At 37.8% G+C, this 20,921-nt stretch overlaps 1 protein-coding gene across 1 annotated transcript in view; it reads right to left on the reverse strand.

Moving 5' to 3' along the window:
* rngtt (RNA guanylyltransferase and 5'-phosphatase) overlaps positions 1-20,921 on the reverse strand; it is a 77,587-nt gene that overhangs the window by 22,310 nt on the left and 34,356 nt on the right. The window contains exon 12 of the mRNA XM_087805164.1: positions 5,643-5,711. Coding sequence (XP_087661290.1) covers positions 5,643-5,711 — 69 coding nt within the window. The remainder of the gene's footprint in view (positions 1-5,642; positions 5,712-20,921) is intronic.

The following is a 20,921-nucleotide window of genomic DNA, read 5'->3' on the forward strand; positions in this document are numbered from 1 at the left end:
GTTTGAATTTGTCTAAATGATTTAGAAATGTGACCACGATAGACGTTTAGAACATCCAAAGTATAGAAGCAGCGAGCTTATATTAAGCTGTGATTTAAGGATTTAAATGTTTAGGGATTCAATCTCACCTACGCACATCTGACACATGTGGTGAAGGAAGGAATTAAACCGAGAGGCAAAATATATTCTTCTACCTTCAGATGTCCAGAGGGTTATAGACGGACATAAGATTAGGTAAATTTCCTCTTTTCCAATTAGGGGTTGCAACAGAAAAGCATTGATCTTAACCTTTCTTGATCTTAGTCTTCCTCTTCCTCTTCTTCCATTTCCAACGTTCTAGTTACAACATTGTCAAGCTTTCAGTTTTTCCGTACTGCTGTAAACCAAGCTTCCTGGATAGAACTTTTGTAAAATGTAGTAAAAAGTATGGTTAGTACGTTTCCCCAATTTATTTCAAGCTTTTCATTGTAAGTTGTTATCTTTACCAAAAAAAACCACCACATACTTTCAAGTATTTACAATATTTTAAAAGTAATTTTCACCAGAGTAAGACACATTTTGTCAGTAGAATATCGGAGCAAAATCTAAGTGCGCGAACCTGTTCATGACTTTTTTATTTAAAATACATGTTTAATGTTTATATTTTAGGCTTAAGTACTTTATTTACGAGTTAAACTTACGAGTAAAAGTCGTAAAGTCATGGACAAGATGATTTTGCCAAATATGTGCTTGTACCTTACATTTTTGGCCAACTTGTGTTTTACCCTATAGGCATCAGCAAAAAACATTTTTAGCCACCAAATGAAAATTAAAGAATAAACGTCAGTATACTAGCGTTCTGCTAAACCATTCCCCAAAGCACGTACTTCAAGAACAGTCCGAGGTTGGTTGAAACAACTACCATGAAGCCTCAGGATGTGCTAAGATGACACAGTTGTACAACCAGGATGAAAAAGGTGCATCAATATCATGAGCCGGATCTGTTTTAAACCATAAGAGATACATTTGTTGGTCGTTTTAAAACACAAATGATCCTCTTCATGAATGCGCTCGCCGACCAAGCGGGAAATGAAATGGTCACAATACTCCAGACACAAAGGGGAACATTGCAGAGGACGCCGTGTTCGGTTGTGATAAGACTGGCTGCAGGGAAAGCCAAGACTTTATGCTAATGTCACAGGCCGAGCCAGGCGGTCCGATTAACCCGAGAGCCTCACGACTAGCCATTGAATCAGACAAGATTAACTATTCACTCGTGCTTACGACATAAAGAATACGCTAATGAAAAAGACATTTTAGGCTTTAGATTAAAGATGGAATTCTGTAGTTCTATAACGGGTCCAAGTCCTTTTGATATTTGTTAATGTGATTACAGTAGTTTATAGTTTCTAAGTATGATTCTACTCTCTATTTTTGTGAGTCTGATCAAACCACAGATCTGCAACCAAATTTATATTAATTGAAGGCACATTTTTGAATTATCATCCAAAAACCCAATAGTAATGGTAGAAAAAAAAAGAGAAAAAAGACAGCATACAAATCAATAATTAAACAAAACAAATTTAACGATTTTAACAAATGTATAAGCTCGGAAAACTACCTAGTCCAGGACTTCAACTGACAACATGTGGTTAAACAAGCAGGGTTTTAACCACTGTATATCAGTTTTATTTTTTCTGGATAAAGTGGTGAGAAGCCATATGAGTAGTACCTCACAATATCCAGATGGAACTAACCCACATAAATAAATATCCCTTTTCAATTCAAACTAACTGAAATATTCATTGAAATATTAAGTTTTAAATGTGGCTTTTTTTGTTTAAAAACAAAAACAAATAAAGCAAATGAACCAACACAACTGATTTCATAACCTCCTCTGAGGAGAAAAAATTTAGATGAAGGGGGAAAATCAAATACCTTAAAAATAATTTTCTTTTACATTGAAAACTAAGTTCAGATATAAAATACAAGGAGAAACCGCAGATGTGTTCATCTTCTCAATATATTTTTTATCTTGGAAATTCATTCAGAATAACCCCCATAAAGCCAAAGGTGGCTCCTGGTCCTAATATGGGGAGAAAATAAAATATGCTAAATTACAAACATGAATACATGTCAATAATATAATCGCTACATCCTCGATTTACTTGTTATCAGGCTGCACATGAGTGCGTCTCATCGGTTCAGGCTGCTTGACTCGACACTATCAGGCGAGTGCAGGTCCTGATTTGACTTGCAAATCACGCTTGAATTGACACATGATCCAATATTGGATTTGAAGCCGTTCTGGAAACATGACGTCTTTCTCCGGTCGCCTGCTGAAGTTTGTGAACCATTACAGTCACTGCCCGCGCAGTTTGCACTCGAACGACTTCAGATGGTGTTCGTCTCTGCTGAGTTCAGTGCAAGAGTATGAAAAGTAGAAGTGTGGCTCCCTATTAGTAAACATCTCACCAAGGGAGGTGACATTCAAGGCTCCAGTGCCACGTCGTACTGCGGCACATTTTTTACCTACAGCAGCTTATCTGAGATGCCGGACATAATTGACGGGATTCCAAACATAAGCCCCTCACTGCGTTGATCAATAAACCAATGACCAAAGTTAAAGGCCAAAGAATACATCAATACAAAGGAAAGATAAACAGGGCCAATGGCATAAGAGAACATGGGAATGGAATCAATTATATTTACCATTTCACTTTCTCCAAATTAACCTGATTATAGGGGTTTGAAAATATTTGTAGAAAAATGTTTAAAAAGCAGGAAATTTATAGAAAAAAAAGTGGTAGTATAAAAATCTCCATCGTAAACTGTGAAACAAGTAAAAAATGCCAAAAGGAATGACTTTCCAAACAACAAAAATAATAGTATTTTTAAATAATTGATTAGGCCTCTTGAAAGAGGAACAATTTATAAACTGTTGTAGTGAAAAATATTGCATGTTGTTTAGATTTCTTTTTTAAATGAGACCAAAATAATCCATTTTGTGAAACTTGTGGTAGATATATTTAAGTGGGAAAAAAGGTTTGAGCAATAAAATGGATTCACGACAACAAATGCAACACTAAAGTCAAAAAATCAATAAAGAAACTAAGAGATAAGCTTCCTTTCGGGAACAGGCATAGTATTAAAAGTAATCTTACAGCGTAGTTAGAATAAAGAGCTGAGCCATACGAAAAAGGTATAGTGCTCATTTTTTAAATATTTTACCCAGCACGGCAAAAATCCCCACCGACGTACTGCAGCACAGCAAAGACTGAAAAGTTTAACTTGTTTTTACATTAATGAACTCTTTGTTTCGACCTCCTCTGAGAATGAGTTTGACACCTTTCGTCCACTGTGATGGTCAGTCGGGCAGATGAAAGAGTCGCTTTGACAAGGACGAGCGTTTGATCCGCAGCATTGCAGAGCTAATGATTTCCATTTGATAACTTTCAGAGAGTAAAAAGTAAGAAATAACTGATGAAGATGTTAGTCCAAGACAATTAAACCAATATATCTTTTTTAATTACACAACTATAATGTGTTTGTCATCTTAATTGGACTAGAAGCAACTGCTCAGTGGAAGTTATTTAAACATCACAATGAAAAGTTTGGTGTAGTAGTCGAGCGTCTGCAGCAGTTTCTCCTCATGACAGATGGACATTTTGGAGACGTTCTGGATCTCATTTAGATATGCAGCTGCGTGTAATGTGTGTAATTAGATGCCAGACAGAAAATAGACAGGTACAGACAATTGCTTTTTGTGCGCAGACAGATATTGAGAATTGAAGTTCAACAAGAAATATGCGTTTGAAGCTAATGAACACATTTCAATGATGTATGAAGACCAATTAGTGGTTGGTGTCGGCTGGTGGAGTGAGGCAAAATCAATGGTACACACTCCCAAATATTTACATCCTCGTCACCGGACAAATATAATATACATATATTTATATATACAATTTACATTTTCTGCTCACGAATATTAGGAAACCAGTCTTTCACAGCATCAGTCAGTGTCAATTCAGCCCCAAAATGACACTGTCAGGACTATAACTTTGAAATTAAATGAATGCATTACTCAAATTAAAAATGTAAGAAACAACACTTTATGATTTTCTTGAAGAAATGTTTTGAACCCAAGCAGTACCGGTTTTGGAAACTGTATCAGACGACAACTATGTGATACCCATGTCTGTTCATTTGTGTTCACGAATGGTTGGCAACTTATTCGATTCTTATTACAGACTAGAAGAAAATCAGTCTTCTCCACTACAGACGGATCACTTTCCCAAAGCTCCTGTGGAGAAACCACCTCATGACCAGTTGGAAGTGAAGGGTACTGAGAAGCGTGGAGCCCAGCTCTACATGCAATAGTATTTATCTTGTGGAAAGGGAATTGCAGACTTAAAAAATATCTTGAGCCATAAAATCGAAATAGAAGATGATACTACTATATAGTTATTTTGCCCAAAACAGAACAATCTGCTGCCCTGAGTTCAGAAACATCTCACTACAGTCTCTAGGCTATGGATTTGGAAATACCTTGAACTTATTGTCACAACAACTTACACCGGTAGAACCAAAACTCACAATAGCTGTTCAGGTTTAAGCTATAAAGACTCAGTATTCCCAAACTAACGCATTCCTCACTGAATCTTTGAACAAACCCATATCATGGGATCTATTCACTCAGCTGCAGAGGACAGCATGACCCTGAATCAATATGTGGCCGTGATGAAAAGGACCAGGATTAGACACCTAGTGACAATTCACACAAAAATAAATCTATATATACAGTATAAAGAAGCTATTTGATCAAAACGCTATAAAACAAACATTTACTTTCACTACAAGATCAAATCTCCTCTGAAACCACCTGTGATTAATCCCTGTGAAAACACTTGTGATTCTGTTCACAGACTTAAACCCAATCTTACCATCCGAAACAAAAAATGGAAAAGGAACAGAGAGAACCACAGGGGTTGGATTAGCACATGGAAATGAAGCTGCTGCTGTAGCGAGCTGGTCTTTCAACTGTTCCATGCTGTTAAGAGCGTTCTACATGGATTTTTGATTCATACAAGACTGAAGGCAAACATGTCTATATATGGCTTGGCACATCACAAGATTACTATGTCATTATGTGTGCCTATTTTATAACTTTTGTTATGGCTCCATTGGCCCATAGGCAGAAGAAATGTTAGTTATATAAAATAAACAGAAAAGCTTTGATCACTGGAATAAATAAAAAGTAGTAACATTCCTTTACTTTTATATATTGGAAGTAACCATATGCAAATAGAGACACAGAAGTTTAGTTGAATAAAACATACAAACAACTATTGACAAGTTCTTTGCCATAAAAACATGATGAATTTGCTCTACTGTGTATTAGAGAGTTTGTATTGTTAAGTATAAGAGAATAATTGCATAAGAGTCAGAATGTGGGTGATTTTGTGCTCTTCCTTTAACATGATTCAAGGTTGTTTCTTGCAACGCCACATGTCTTCTGTGGCTATAGGCGTCCTGTATTCATGAAGAGTTATGCTAGTGTAGAATTTCCATTATAAAAGGAAACTTGATATATTGTCAAACATCAGGCTGTGGCTGCTTCTTCCTGCTATAAAATATGACAGGTTTGGGAGTTCACAACTCACCCCGCACGGCTGGAAGATCAGGCCGTCCACCTCATGGCTGACCTGGGACGTGAAGCTTCCTTCCAGGAGCTAAAAACACACAAAATAGAGTTTTACGGCGACAGCAAAAATAAATAAATTTGTAGTATTGTCCGAGTACATGACTTGGGTGTTTCAGAATTTACAGACCAAGTGACTATTGGCGAAGTCTGCTTTCATTCTTAACCCAAAATATGTCCAAACAATAGATTTAAAACCTGCTGGAGTTGCATCCTCTCGTCCTCATTCATCGCCAGGAACTTGCATGATTTTTCTGCTCCTTGTCAAGGACATAATTCCTTGTCGAGGACATAATGACAGCTGCCATCAAGTAGCTGAAGTTTAATTGCAAAACAAAAATGAAAAAAGGCCAAGACTATCGACATGTTAAAAAACATTGAATTGTTTTGTTTTTTTAACTTTTGAAATCATAAAGAACAACGGTTTACAATAAAATGAGAAATGAGACAAAGAAAATATGATGTCGATATCGATACAGTTTCATGAAAAAAATTATCCGGATATTACCATATCATATTTTTTCTAACAAACCTGCACTGAAGAGGGTGGACAGGTTGAAATTAAATTTAACAGTAATACTGAAAATGGGAAAAATTTGGCATTCCAAATTACAATCTGGATCCAAGAGTCATTTGAAGAGTATTGTACTTCTACTATGTGTGTTATGCAAGAGAGTGCCGCATATTGGTACTGTCACCTACCGTCGAATTTGTTCATTGCTACCAAATACATGATGAATGCAGGAATAAATTGCTGAATTATAAGACCAAAGAAACGCACAAAAATATTGAAAATTAGCAACTAGTTGAAGGTTTGCATTCCCTGGGTGCTCTTCAATCCTTCTTTAATAATAAATGCTTAAATGGTTATGGTCTTCTTAACGGTGACTTCATGTGTCAGTTTTATACGGATGTATATTTAATATATAAACATGATTACATTGATTCTGTGAAGTATAACTGCAGACGACAAGATCTTCTTATTAACTAATCCAAGTGTATGGTTAGCTATGGAGCTAGTACACTCTCCTTATAACCTTCTCTGAGGGAAGCAATGGTAGCTGTGCAAGATATCAATAACAACCGAGGCCGAGAAATGCTCTTTTCTTTTCTTTTTCTCTATATTTTTTGGAATCATACTAGGTGAAAGTATTGCCAGCAGCCTCACAACGAGAAGGATTTTAGCTAGAGGCAACTCTTACAGTGAACCAGGGTCATTACTGAGGGAAGTGTGTATCTTTTACCTGTGCTTGTGTGGGAACGCTGGGTCCATACAAAATAAAGTAACCGAAAACACAATCTGCTATTTTGAAGTTACACTGACTATCTTGAAGTCATAAGTCATTGAACATAAATCAGGTAGGATTTAAAAGAGATGGTTCCCTTGCAAAAGATGGCAGTTTCATTGGCTCATGTCCCTTACGAAAAGCAGCTAATCTAATTCTAATAGCTAGACAATTTGAAACCATTTTAGGTCAGAATTATGTTATTCATCTCTCATCAACATTTTGTCTGTAAAGCGCTGCAATTCACTTTGGATGGCCCAACACAGAAAAATATGTCTTGCATGGTGTGAATTACCATTGCTAAAACGGACCACGCGTCATGAATATAAAGAATCTTTGACCTTTAAAGTAATGGAAATATCGACCCCCCCTCCCCGTCTCAGACTCTCAGCACACAACCCCCCTGAAGCACAAAATACAATTTTCACAAGTATAGTTGTGAAAATAACACAATCTCTTGGATCGATTAGGGATGACTCATTGATCAATACCTGAAACCTGTAACCAGGCAGAGGAAAAGCAAAGCGATTAAGTTACTAACAAGCGGGAAAAGAGCAGGTTCTATGTCATGCATTAACACTAAGCACATCTGTCCACCAGAAATTCATGACACTATTAGATGAGCGCAACCTTTATGAAGTGGCGTCTCGTCAATCAAGCACATTTTCTGGACCGTTTAACACATTTACAAACGCTTTGCTGCATTAAAAAAAAACGTAGTGACTCACAAATCAGGCATGGGTTAAACTCAAGGACTGGGATCCAAATCTGGCCAACTAAGTTATTTCATGCTCAAGCATCTGATGTTCCTTTAGATCATGACCCATGAGGAGTGTTCACGATATCGGGTTGTTTTTAACAGAGCAGAGGTTACAAATGCCAAGAGTTAATATGGAACCTTGCATATAAGTGATACAGAGCAAACAGAAAAATACAAAAGAAAGTCAAAATAGAGCATAATGAAGAGGTGTGTGTTGCAATGAACATGGCGATAAGATTCACATCACCATAAAAATATGATAGATCTTGATAATGTAGGATCAAAGTTATATTTGTAGTATTGTCGAGTACTTGACTCTGGTTTTGCAGAATTTACAGACCACATGACTCGTAACCGTAACTACTTTTGTTTGTTTGTTTTGAAACGCAAATATCTCCAAACATCAGCTTTAAAAACTTCTGGACTGAATTGTATCCTCTCATACTCAGTCACCACCAAGATCTTGCAGAATTTCATTGTTCTTTAAGTCATGACTGTTGCCACCCAGGGGACGTAAGTTTAATAACACAAAAATAAAAAATTGTTTAAAACACAATTGTTTTTTAAACACAATTTATTGAACTGTAAAAAGAAAATATATAACTTGAGTTGAGAAAAATCAATAGATTGCTGTTGAATATTGATTCAGTTACATAGAAAAAATGTTGCGATATATATCACCTTATCGACATTTACTGACACCATTGATGAATCAGTTATTTACCGTTATAAACTGTTTAGGGATTATGATAGTCGTTTGGTTCATGACTAAGGTGTTTAACATGTTGGCCCTATGCATTATGGAGTTATTATACTCCAGGTATAAGCTAAATAAATGGAAATAGAGGTTTCCCAGATTATTTAAGAAGATCTTAGATGCTATGATCTCTTAGGATTGCGCTTAAATACGCCAAGAAAGAAGGATGCATTTCCCATTCGACCTTATCTTAAGAAGATATTTCAACATAAGTTATATTTTAACGTAAGAGAGGACCAACTCTTCACAACCTTCTTAGCGACAAAATGCTGCAACACAGAAATTTATATTCTCCACTTTTCCAAACAATAAAAAATGTTCAATTAAATGTTTTTGGTTTTCAAAACAGATCTGCATATAAGAGTTTATAGTACTACATGTACATATTTGCCATCATTTGCTGACAAACTAGAACAAAACAAAGTGACTGGAGTAGAAAACAATTCAATAATTTAACCAAAATAACTACACTATGCATTAAAAACTCTCACAGATATCAAGGAAATGGTGTAAAGAGAGGCTCTGTGTGACCTATTCGCCGATAAAAAGGTGGTTGATGAATATGCCTTTCATCTAATGAATCGCTTTCAGCACCACCACGGTGGACAGCTCCCGCTTACGATGAATCTTTGTCTTGATCTAAAAACCCGTCCTGAAAACACCAGTACCAGTATCTCAGCACTCCTTCTTAGCTGAACCCTTCTTAAGAGACTTCTTACATCCTTAAGAGTGCCCAGATCTGGGAAACTCAGCCATTATCCGTTTGATCCTGTTGCAAATCAAATTCTCGATTGAAGAATATCACCACCTGCTATCGCGATACCTATCGAAATCCCTTTTTAACGTGATAAAGTGACAGTGGAATGGCAGGTCCATGACGATAAAATGCCATTGTTCACAAAAATCCTCAAAAGATGTATCGAGTTAGAATGTGGGATCATTTAAATGATCCATCCATTTCCTGCATGATAGTCTGAACAACTTCACAAGTCTAGAAACCTTTAGATGTCGTGTTTACCAACCATAACTTAATTTATATGCACACAGTGTTTCAACCCGCGAGGCTCAAGAGAAGCAGGTGAGCACATGTCGGGTGAACAGCCAGGGTTAGTTACACAGACGCCGCTGCAAAATTACTGCTCAATCTTTTTCCACCGTGGTTTGTTTTGAGCCATTAAAGGCTGGAGCAGAATCAGAAATGTGGGCTCGAGGTTGATCTCTATGCAAAGATTGTAGATACATAAACATAAACATTTAGTCCTAATTGATTAAAAAAAATAAGTTGCTTTGTATGAGACAAACAAAACTTAATCAATGACCATGATGGATTGCAAATACTAAAGAAAAGTATTACAAGGTTCTGTGATGGATGACACTGGACAGCTTCGCGGTGACACAAAGAGAAACCTGCTGTTGCTGCATTTCACTAGAAAATCTATCATGATTTCATCATAAGACGTTATAGGCACAACTCCAGTGCATGACTATACACGAATGGCCTTGATGGAATGAATGGCGCACTCCAGTTGAGACTGTGACAACTTGGATTCTGTAGGGTTCGGATTGATGAACAGAAAATTCCTGCGTCTATATGATCTCGCCGGGTTCTATACATTTCAACTAACAGGAAATGACCTTGGTCGATAAAGGAGAATAGGGAATGCATTAGAGCCCACTCCTCTGGCTATCAAGTATCATATCCAGCCCATCATGACAAACTCAAACAGAGGAAGACAACACTTCTGAAAAGGCTGCAATGCATTAAAGGCTGGAGAAACAATGCGGCTTGTGGAACACGTCCTAATAATGAGGCGTGTAATAAAACTAATGAGTACATTTTAATTAACTCAAGACTCCACTTGTCCTTCAATGACATCCTCATAGACCGTTGTGAGAAACCGCTACTGGGAAGAAATTCATCATCCACAAACCTGAAGTGTGAATGTTTACAGGTGAGAAACAGAGTGTTGTTATCATCCAAGAGGCAGTTATTCACAGCTCAATCTATACTATTAGCCTATTCACACATTTCTGAGAAAGCAAATTAGCATTTTTTAAACTAAATTTGGGAGAAAAAAAAGGTGCTACTAACACATTTACCGTTATTATTATGTTTACATTTTGGGGGATTTACATTTTAATTAGTTCAAACAACATGTTTTTTTTTTGTTTTGTTTTGTAGGTTTAAGTTATTCTACATTTGAAACCATTGTTTCTTGAGGCTGAAAAAAAAAGAAAAAATGCAATGCTTTGGATTTTCTGTGTATTATCCCTAACCGAGGGAGGAATTAAAAAAAAAGGAAATTATTAACCCTTTGGTGAATCCATTTGCTGGAAACAACTAAATAGTTTTCCGTAATTAGATCTACAACAGATGAAACATTTTCTATAGAGACATTGTGTCAAAAAGCCAGAGCTATCACCAAGAGAGGGTCAAGATTTTCAAATCAACTACATTCCAAAATCAACATTTGTCATCCTCTGATGTTCCACCTAATTATAGTTTTATTTCACAAAAAATAAAAAACGCACAAGAAGCATTCAACAATCTATAGTTGTTCAGCTCTACGAGCTACGACTACTCTGCTGTGCGGTTCATCGTGGAAAGACACAAAGTGGTATTAAGTGAAAACCTCCATCACCCCGAATCCAGTAAAACGTGTACTAACAACTGAGAACACATTTCCACTGAACACTCTGATTGGAACACTTTATCCAGCATCGGTCGGGGACTACATTAACCCGAGGCAACAGTGAAGGGAAAAAAAAAAAATGTTTGGTCTGTATCTGTAAAAGAGAGGCTGAGCCGCAGCAGTGCTCTTCAAAAATGCGTCACACAAGATCGCACAAAGCTTGACAAGCTGGCTGACACGGAGAAGTCAGCGAGCCAGACTTAAAAAGAACTGGTCTCTTGATGAGGGAATGGCATGTAGGCGGTAAGATCTGGGAGTTCCATTTCAGTTCTCCTGCCATCCTTGCACACCCACCCACCACCTTCGCCGAGCACACTGAACCCTGGATGAAGAGATGAGCGGAAAAAGAAGACTTACACTCACATCCTCCTACGGCGAGGAAGTTCCTCACGGCGATGGAGCAGCGGCCCCGCTTTCATGGTAAACCCCTTTAGGAAGGAACACAAAGCCGAGCTTGCTACAGTAAAAGGGCGTGGGCGGGAGAGGAGAAAGAAATCTCTTCAGAGATCAAGCTTTGACGGTACACTCCTGGGCAAAGACAACGAAAGCACTCAGAAAACAATACGAACATGCAACTGTGAGAATGAGCGCCAGGGTGCTTGAAATCAAGAGTACATTTCTCACATAAGGCATCAATGATAGAAGACGAAGGGTTGATTATAGAAAGGCGCTTTTGAAAGGATACGAGCAAAGATGCATTAAACTACTTTGTTTACCGGTGAAGCTTAAGAAGCAATCGTGTACAAAATGACTACCTAAATCCTTACCATGCGAAGGTTTGAACCCTTAACCTCTTCCTCATATATAAACAAGAAAATACTTACGTCTTCTTACTATATAAATAAAGAGTTATCTTTGAAAATGCTTTAAATCAGCGTTTTTTGTTTTGTTTTTATTTCTTCCCACCTCTGGTGGAAGCTTAAAAGATATGAGCAAAATATTTGTTATAAGTTTGAAGAATGGGACACAGTTGAGGAATTATTTAACCTCTGTGATAACAGAAAAAGACTCATGGATCTAAAGCGAAAAGATAAACTTTACAACAGAGTGTTGAGAAAGAAAAGATGGTTTTTAATTTTAAGTATATAAGCGACATGGAGGATATCCATGTTGGTGCGTACAAGCATTTTATTTGTATTTTCAATATGTTTTTTTCTCGTTTGTAATCAATCAATGATAATGAAATAAAATGTAAAAAATGCTACAAATTAAATGCAATTTATAATGTCAATAATTTGATGTGCACAACTGCATTGTATATTTTTAAATGCCAACAATGTTTGACTTACTTTTTATAATTCTCAATGTATTTTATTGAATTAGTTGCTACTCTTATGTTAGCTCATTGATACGTTTGAGTGATTTTGCATGATTCGTCAGCCGTGGTCTCATATTGATGTTATTCAGGCTGGATTCATTTTGGTTGGACTTAGTATGACGTCACTAGCCTAGGGCTGAAACTGGATACAAGAATATATTACCATCATCACCAGTTGTACCGGCACTTTTTAACACATCATGAGAAAAAAATATTTGAATTATTGCGACAATAAATGAAAAAAAATCATGCAAATTACTTCCTTTGCTTTCAAATGTGAATATTTGCAGCAGCAAGACACACCATTAAGACTTGTGAAATCAAACTCACATTGACATTTCACACTTTGCATCCTGCTGCTCATCCTCATTCCTCTGAGAATATGAGTGTGTATTTGGCGCAGACACGAGTGATTGATATTCCAGTCAGACCACAGGGCTCGAGCTGGAGGCTCCTTTTCAAGTCTAATGTGAAAAGCAACCCGAAACCAGCCAGCCAGTTCCCTGTTAAAGCCCAGATGAGCGCGCGCACGCCAGACCGTCGGCTGGACTGAAGTCAAACAAGGTTAAGAAGTCTGGAAAAGTAAATGACTCCATGAAAAAAAAAAAAAAAAAGTCTTTTGATTCATCAAAGTTGCATCATATGAAAAAAAAAATAAAAGAAAAAGTGTTGAAGATTGGATTTTACACACGGCGAACGAAGAATGATGTCAGCAGAGATGGCACTGAGCGCAGCATGAAATTGAATTATGGGGGGAATATTAGAACCTGCTATGAAGCGTACAGGTGTGATGATTTAGGAATAACTTTTCGCTAACATTTCCAGCTGTGACATTAAGAATGAAAAAGAAAAATGTACCAAAAAATAAAGCATAAAAAAACCCCTCATAAAAATCATCCTCTGGGCTGAACAAAAGGGATCTGGAGAGGTGGCTTCTGCGTCAACTATCCATCTACATCGTGTTTCATTCACAGCACTAGACAAACAAAACCTTGATCCTGACTGCCTGATTATTTTCAACATCTATTTTTGTTCGGTTCAGGGATAGAGCGAAACAGAAATGGCATCAAAAGATCGACCGTCTATCTTCTTCTACATGTCCAATCTCAAGACTTCTTTTTCACCAGGAAACTTCTACTTCTTTTGTGGGAATACAGAGCTTAATTTCCAAGCTCATGAGAGACATTATGATGTTTTTATGACCCTACAATTTAACTGAAATATCTCCTCAGCAAGTCTTCGGTATAATCCAGGAACTCATCTCTAAGAAGAAAGGATTCCTAAGCCACCTCCACTCATCCCTACCCCTTGATGTGGCCCCATTCAAATGTTGCAAAGTCTCAATGATTGAAAATCCACTTCCATACACAAAGCTGATGCAATGAGGTCACTGAGAGGGAGTGAGACGAAGAGAGAATTGGAGTAGAAGTCTCTTATTGTTCATTTAATAAAGTTCAAATTGATTCCTTTTTTATTTACTCTCATATTTTAAGAGTTCTTATCATGTGGATTATCATCACGTGATTACTGAGCTTCTAACTCCAAGAGAGAATGTTGAGTTAAGCTTGTCTACACCATAACAGACACATAAAGACCTTTTATAACTGAAAACACTGCACAGATCTGTCTATTGTTAGATTAAAATCATTATACACTATACGTATACGCCATACTTAAATTAATGCTAAAAGATAATCAAAATACAAAGTATAAATTACTTGCTTCATCTAAGAGCTTAAACGTTTGAATACCAATCAACATTTCACTCCAGACAGACGCACTGTTTCAAGACAAGCTTGAAACAGAATTACAGATACGACACCGGTTATTTAAAAAATCTGTTTATCTGCCAATCACACCTTAAATCGTAGATCAAAGAACGAAAATAGACCCACCCGGGAAAGGGGGGCTAAAAGACGGAAACCCCCACCCGAGAACATTTGAATGATTAGATTACAAGGAAACAAATTAGGAAGTTCTCTCTACGGGGGATCGGGACACAGGGAACTTGAAAGAACCATTTGGCCGGAAAGGATGATCCCCTGGGCGGGAAATTTGTCTTAAATATAGCTTTGACCTGTACAGTCGGCGGAAGAAAGTGTGTTCGGTCACGTTCGTAAAGCTTGTATTTTGTTTGATTTGGAGCGGCGAATAAACAACCCGTGACACACTCTTGATTGTCCATCTTTCTCCACGAAGCGAAGTATAAGAACCGGAATTGACGTCGTGTTGGAGCGACTGGAACGGACTCTGTGTTTTGACCGTTTTACTATCCAGTTCCAATCTTCCTTCACTTGTGAGCAGAAACCTGAAAAATATCTTTCCATTGGGATCGCAAATTAGACCTGAGAAGTTGTCTGCTGTGTAATGGAAACCTAATTTCCCGAAGGAGATCTCCAGAGGCATTAATATAGTCAATCAAATCTAAAAGAACATTTCACCCGTTCAACAATAGTTAGCTTTTTCCTTCAACAAACTGGTTCTTTTGTTATGACTTTTAAGGTATTAAAACCAAAGCTTTTATAAATTATACTCAAAAGTAAGAAATAAATAAATATCCAACATGAACTTAACGTGCAAATACCCATAGGACAGTGATACACATAGAAGATTTCCTTGAAAACACACTCAACCGTCATAAACAACAATGGTTGGCGAACCATCACATACAATGGAAAGGGATATTTCAGAGGGACCAATTGTTAAAATAAAATCTCAGCAAGTGCTTCATGATATCACCAGGGGTAGTAAAAAAAAGTGTGAGACTGTCAGCTATAGATGAAGGAGGCCGCTTTAAAAAAAAACTAAAGACGGGCAACCTGCTGACCAGACCCAGCGGACGTATATCATCATCTTCCTCCTGTCGCAGCCCTGCAGGCTCAGACATGCGAAGCACGGGAGCAGAACAAACTCAAACAAGCTGCTGCACAAGATAGTTCCATGGAATTAGTCACCGCGACCTTTAATGTATGGAGGCAGCTTCAATGTCACATGTTGTGTAAGCAGGTGGGGTTGACGGGGGGTGGGGGGGGCAGTGGGGGGATGGACCTTAAAGCAACACTAGGATAAACATCATGTGGTCACATGACCCGACAGAGAAGAACATCTACTGTGTAATTGGATGTAGAGGATGAGGTGAAGATGAAAGCGGTTTTTGATCAGATTCACAAACCCCATTTATTAAGTGGCCAAACTTTTATACATTTTCATCAAAGACCAATTTTTTTTTAGTTTCGTTAAGCTACTTGATGTGTATTCCTTTTCCAAGTTGTGTTTCTGTAATTATTTCCCTACAGCTAGGATCAGTCAAGTGTTATATTATATATAATATATATATATATATACATTACCTCTTTAATAAATTTTGACCTTCAGTGGGTAATCAAATATCTGTAAAATGTATAACTGTGTCTCTTTCCTAGGTTTTCCCATCATCTGTCGTTCGACCAGACGCTGAATCTCATCAACAGTCACAGTGAATAATCCTCTTGGGATATTGCTATTGATAATTGCCCACATGTGCTCTGTGCAGACAGATTCTCTCTTCTGGCGATGCAGTCGCTCTCTGTATAAAGAACTCTAAGTAGCGATGGGCACTTAAAGCTGGACACTTAGATTTGTTTGCTTCCAAGTGAGCCATTAGCATTTGTCAGCAGCATCTACTCTTCACCGACTACCTGGGATTCTGCTGTTTCATGTCAGACGAGCGAGGTGGATGTGGCGGAGGTGTCAGGTCAGCCAGAGAACCAGTGGTCTATCGAACACCTCTCTTCTAATGAGCGTCGAAAACTGCTTCTTTCTTCTATTTTTGTTCAAATGGACTCCCTGCTGACAGATACCCTCGAAGCCTGATGCACGAGGTTAAGGAGGAGGACCTGCTTCTGCAATCCAGTGATTCAAGAAACAGAACTTTGTTTTATTTGTATTTTGCTGGTTTTCGAACACGACTTTTTCGGGCTTCATTTCTCATGTCCAGTAAAATGTGCCAAGTGGTGGCTAAGATTGTCCCCCCCGAATCATTAGTACATTTATCTCATAGTAAGGGACCCTAAGATGTTTAAGACGTATTCTAATTGCCATTCCTGAATCACAACCCTACTTGGATCAAGAAGTTTGAAGGCTCCTACACACTGGACTGTCTTCCAACCACTACTCTTTATTCTGGTAATCTATGCCAAGACTGTCAAACTCTTTATACACATATCATTATAAATGAGCTGTCGCATTAACCAGAGCAAATGCAGCTTCAGGAAAGTGGCTAATCGAAAAACTTCTAAATGGCCTTTTTTTTCTGCATTCACTACATAAACCTTCATCTCCTCCAGGTCTGATAGCAAAACTCGAATCTCACTCAAGCATCTGCTGCACATAACTACCTTTTAGGGGTTATTAAAGTTTATGGAGGTGTGGACGAGATTGTGTTCTTTAATATCTCCGACATTCTTCTCAGTTTATTAAAGTTACTTTTAAAACTGGCTTGTACTTTGATTACACAAGCAATTTTTAATATCATACTAACATTTGCCATAAAGTACCAGAAACAGCTGGAGGAAATTGGGATACAGGCCATAATACCTGGAATTGCTAAAAAATGTTGCTTTGAAGCAGAGAATAAACTGAAATAATGTATTACTATATTGAACACATACAATATGTGGGCATTACAGGACTTTTGTGTATACAAATTTGAGATTATGTTCTGGGTTTTCATACTGACCTGATAGTCAGTACTGACAAATAGTACATTTTAGAACATGTCAATTGTACCTTCCTACTTTTTTTGTTCATGGTAGATTTCCTCTACAATGCAGTGTGAATCTGGAAGCTTAAGATCATACATTGGTCAACATTGCAGCTTTTCAAAGATTAAAATCAATATTTTTAAATCTCCAAGATCAAACACAGTCTGATGCAATTATTTGCTTTCCTACACCAGATAAAAACACAGATAACATTTTTATTTCCAGCCAACACTTGCTTTCATAAATTGGCAATATCACACACTTGCAGAAAAACGAGCTGAATGAATGTATATAAAGCATCTTTATTCTCTAGGCATTTAACTTTTTTTTCAAACCAGCGTGAAACCTGGATTTATCCCTATTAAGATATTCATGGGACTCCATAAGAGCTGATCCAGGCCTCAGTGGAGAGTCTCTGTTGGCCTGGAACCCCCTTGGCTTCCCTTTTAAAAAGCTGGTATGGGGGTCTTAATATTGGATGCTTGTCGCCAAGCATGATAAGTTAGAACATCAATAGAGAAATGGATAAAAATGCCCAAACTTTCATGTGAGAAAAATAATGAATAGACTATATTAAACAAGAGGTCACTTTCTGCGTCATCGGTGGTTCAGTTGGACACATTTATTATCTTAAATCTGAAAAGCTGATTATCCTACTGAAGATATATTTGATGTGGATGATACAATCATCCCTTTCTTTAAGGGTTTTATTTGGTTCACTTGAATTTAAACCACTCTTTGATAAAAACAAGTGTAACATTTCAACAGACAGATTTCCAATTTTCTGAGAACGGAAGGACAAAGGATAACCATTATGATCATGATCAGCAATACAAGACCGACCTTCAGATGTTTGTTCCGTCACAGTGACTCCACACGTACAAGTCTAGATGAAACCATCAGAAAGGATTAAACGACAAATGGCCCGATGCTGCGGTTATGAAATCCTCCGAGAGGCTGATGAATTTCAGGCAGCAGGTGAGGTCAACAGTATTAAAGAATGCTTTGCTCCTGCCCCTCTGCTGACTGACCTCCACCCCTACGACCAGACCAGAGGACACGCCTGTCAAGCTCCAAAGTTTACTACAAATAAAAAGGGGGTAGCAGGACAAGGACAAGTTGGCATCAGGAAGCACTGATTCACACAGCCGGTTTGTCTTTAAAACATTGCACAGACATTGTTAAGTTGACCTGAAGAGGCTCTGAACTAAATAGTAGGGGTGTGGCGATACGAAACCTAAGAAATATTTGTAATATTATCGCGTTCTCGACTCTGGTGTTGCAGAATTTACAGACCACATGACTCTTGACGGAGTCCTTACTGATTTCATTTGTTTTGAAACCAAAATATGTCCAAACATCAGCTCTAAAAGCTGCTGGAGTCAACTGTATCCTCTCGTCCTCAGTCATCGGGATTTCATTGTTCCTTTAGAAGCAGAGGAAGTAATGACCACGACCAAGAGTCCACGTTTGATTGTCAATCGTTATCAGTTCTACCAGACTGATATATATATATATATATCCAAAGACACGATTGAATACAACCTACATATACTGTATTTAAAATAAGGGCACAAGCACATGTAAATTACCCCGTCATGAATGACAGAGTACACCATTCTGTTTCCACAGAAAAGGATGCGTAGTTGTTCACATTTGCCTTCTTGCTCCAGCAAACTCCTCAATTATTCAACAGTTGCATGTGTTAAAGCTAAAAATATCACTAGACATTGTAAGGGGGAGATGACTCTTTCAACTTTTCTCATCTTTTTACATTTTATTGCTCTGCCTGAAAACTTGACGTGAGAATTGGTTATTGATGTGTCCGACGGAAGATCAATCTGCTTCGACATGTCCAAAATTGAGTCTCACACGTTTCTGCCTGTCGAGCACATTTCCTATATCTCACATGTATGATGCAGTTGATGTACTGATCTGGTGCCGGCAGGTCAGTACAGAGAAAGGCTGTTTAGCATGCAAGAGACGATGAAACATGCAATTAACAGCTGCAGATATTTTATCAGAAACACATCATTAAATCACAAAGCAAGAAAAACTTGTTATCATTAATAATGTAAGTAAGTAATTCTTATTTGTATAGCAACATGGCTACGGTCGCACATAGAACATTTTTAATGTTTTTTTTTCTATTTTTTGTTAATTTTCTTATTCATAGCAAAATCTGTCAAATAAATATATTTACAGTTTTCCTAAACAGGGATTTTGAAAATGAAGATGACAGTATGGCTATTGACTACTATATTGCTGCCATGTTGAACATTTTCTTTATGTTTGGTGAGATCCTTGGCATTGGTATGTGCTCTCATGGTGTTATTACGTAATTCATGCTTTGTTTTGCCCTTTATATTTATATTATCTATTTATATTTTCCCTGGACTCTGACATCTTTAAACAATGGGTTTTATTCAGAAACTTTCTGTGTAAGGTTTTCTTGTCAAGCCTAGTGATTTCCTTTTGACACATTTTTTATTTGTCTATTGTACATCATTCCCATTAATTTAACTTCGAAGCGAAAGGGACTTTCCAAAATCAAGATTCCCCGGGATGTTAAAAAGCGGGCCTTTGTTATAAAGCGGGCGGCAGCATAAATGGTATAAATGGTCCTATTTGGTAGGAAGGACGAGCATGAATGTGATGGGAAACAGCGGCTCGGGGAGAGACAAAAGTCTTCACACAAGTGACAGCCCCGGTTACTGAAATACCACTAATAAGAATGTGCGGTCGATGAAGTGGAGGGTTGTGTCACCATGAATTAATGAGGCGGATTCCAGTCGCCCCTTATTAATGTCGCACACAACAGGGATATGACTGTACAGGGAGCAGATGGCTGGTTGAAGACACAATGGGCCAGTCAGGAATGTTTCTGTGACTTCACTTCCAGAATATCTTCATCAACAAAACACTTGAAATGATGAGGAGCGGATATCCGACATTTCACTTCTACAGAACTGTTAAAGTGGGGTTAATATTTCTTCTACTTTTCAACTTCTCCAAGACTTTAATCATCAGTGAGTGCAAAAAGAGTCAAGACTTCCTATTGATCCGGGCTGGAGACATGGAGACAAACATCAATTTAATTGTGCTCACGCCTCCCTCAGACCTGCGTCTCTTTGAAGACAGCTTTTCTCAAAGCAGGACCACCAGCCTCGCCTGGACACAGTCTAATAATCTTGAAGCGAAATTATCTATGAGAAAGCAATTACTTGGGGATCCAAATTGAATGCAGAAAAATAGGCACCGGTGTTGAGGTGCCATTTAAAAAAAGGATATAATTAAAGATGAGAGTCATATTTGTTCACACTTATGGCGCCTTACATATTCATAAGCAGATTGTTTATGCCACCATCATTTCAAGATAAACGAGCCGGGAACACTAGCGCCGTCGTATAGGCAGAGAGATGTGTGACGGCGCTCGAGGAAGGCAGTTAAGATTTCATCTTTATGCAAATACACAGCCTTTTTCGAAGCAGCTAATTGGTCCCTGCTCTCTATGCAAATTCAATAGCACGATGTTGATACTTCTCTTAGAACTTCTACCTCTCAAGTTCATATTCCACTCATTGAAAGGCATTGATCAAGAGCTGTGGAATTGAATTTGTCTAGAATAAAGCAGAAGAAGTCAATTACACACGTCTTTTTAATCCTCAGTGTAAACATGTATCTA

The sequence above is a fragment of the Callionymus lyra genome, chromosome 13 (assembly GCF_982586985.1).
Source record: "Callionymus lyra chromosome 13, fCalLyr1.hap1.1, whole genome shotgun sequence".
Lineage (NCBI taxonomy): Eukaryota > Metazoa > Chordata > Actinopteri > Syngnathiformes > Callionymidae > Callionymus > Callionymus lyra.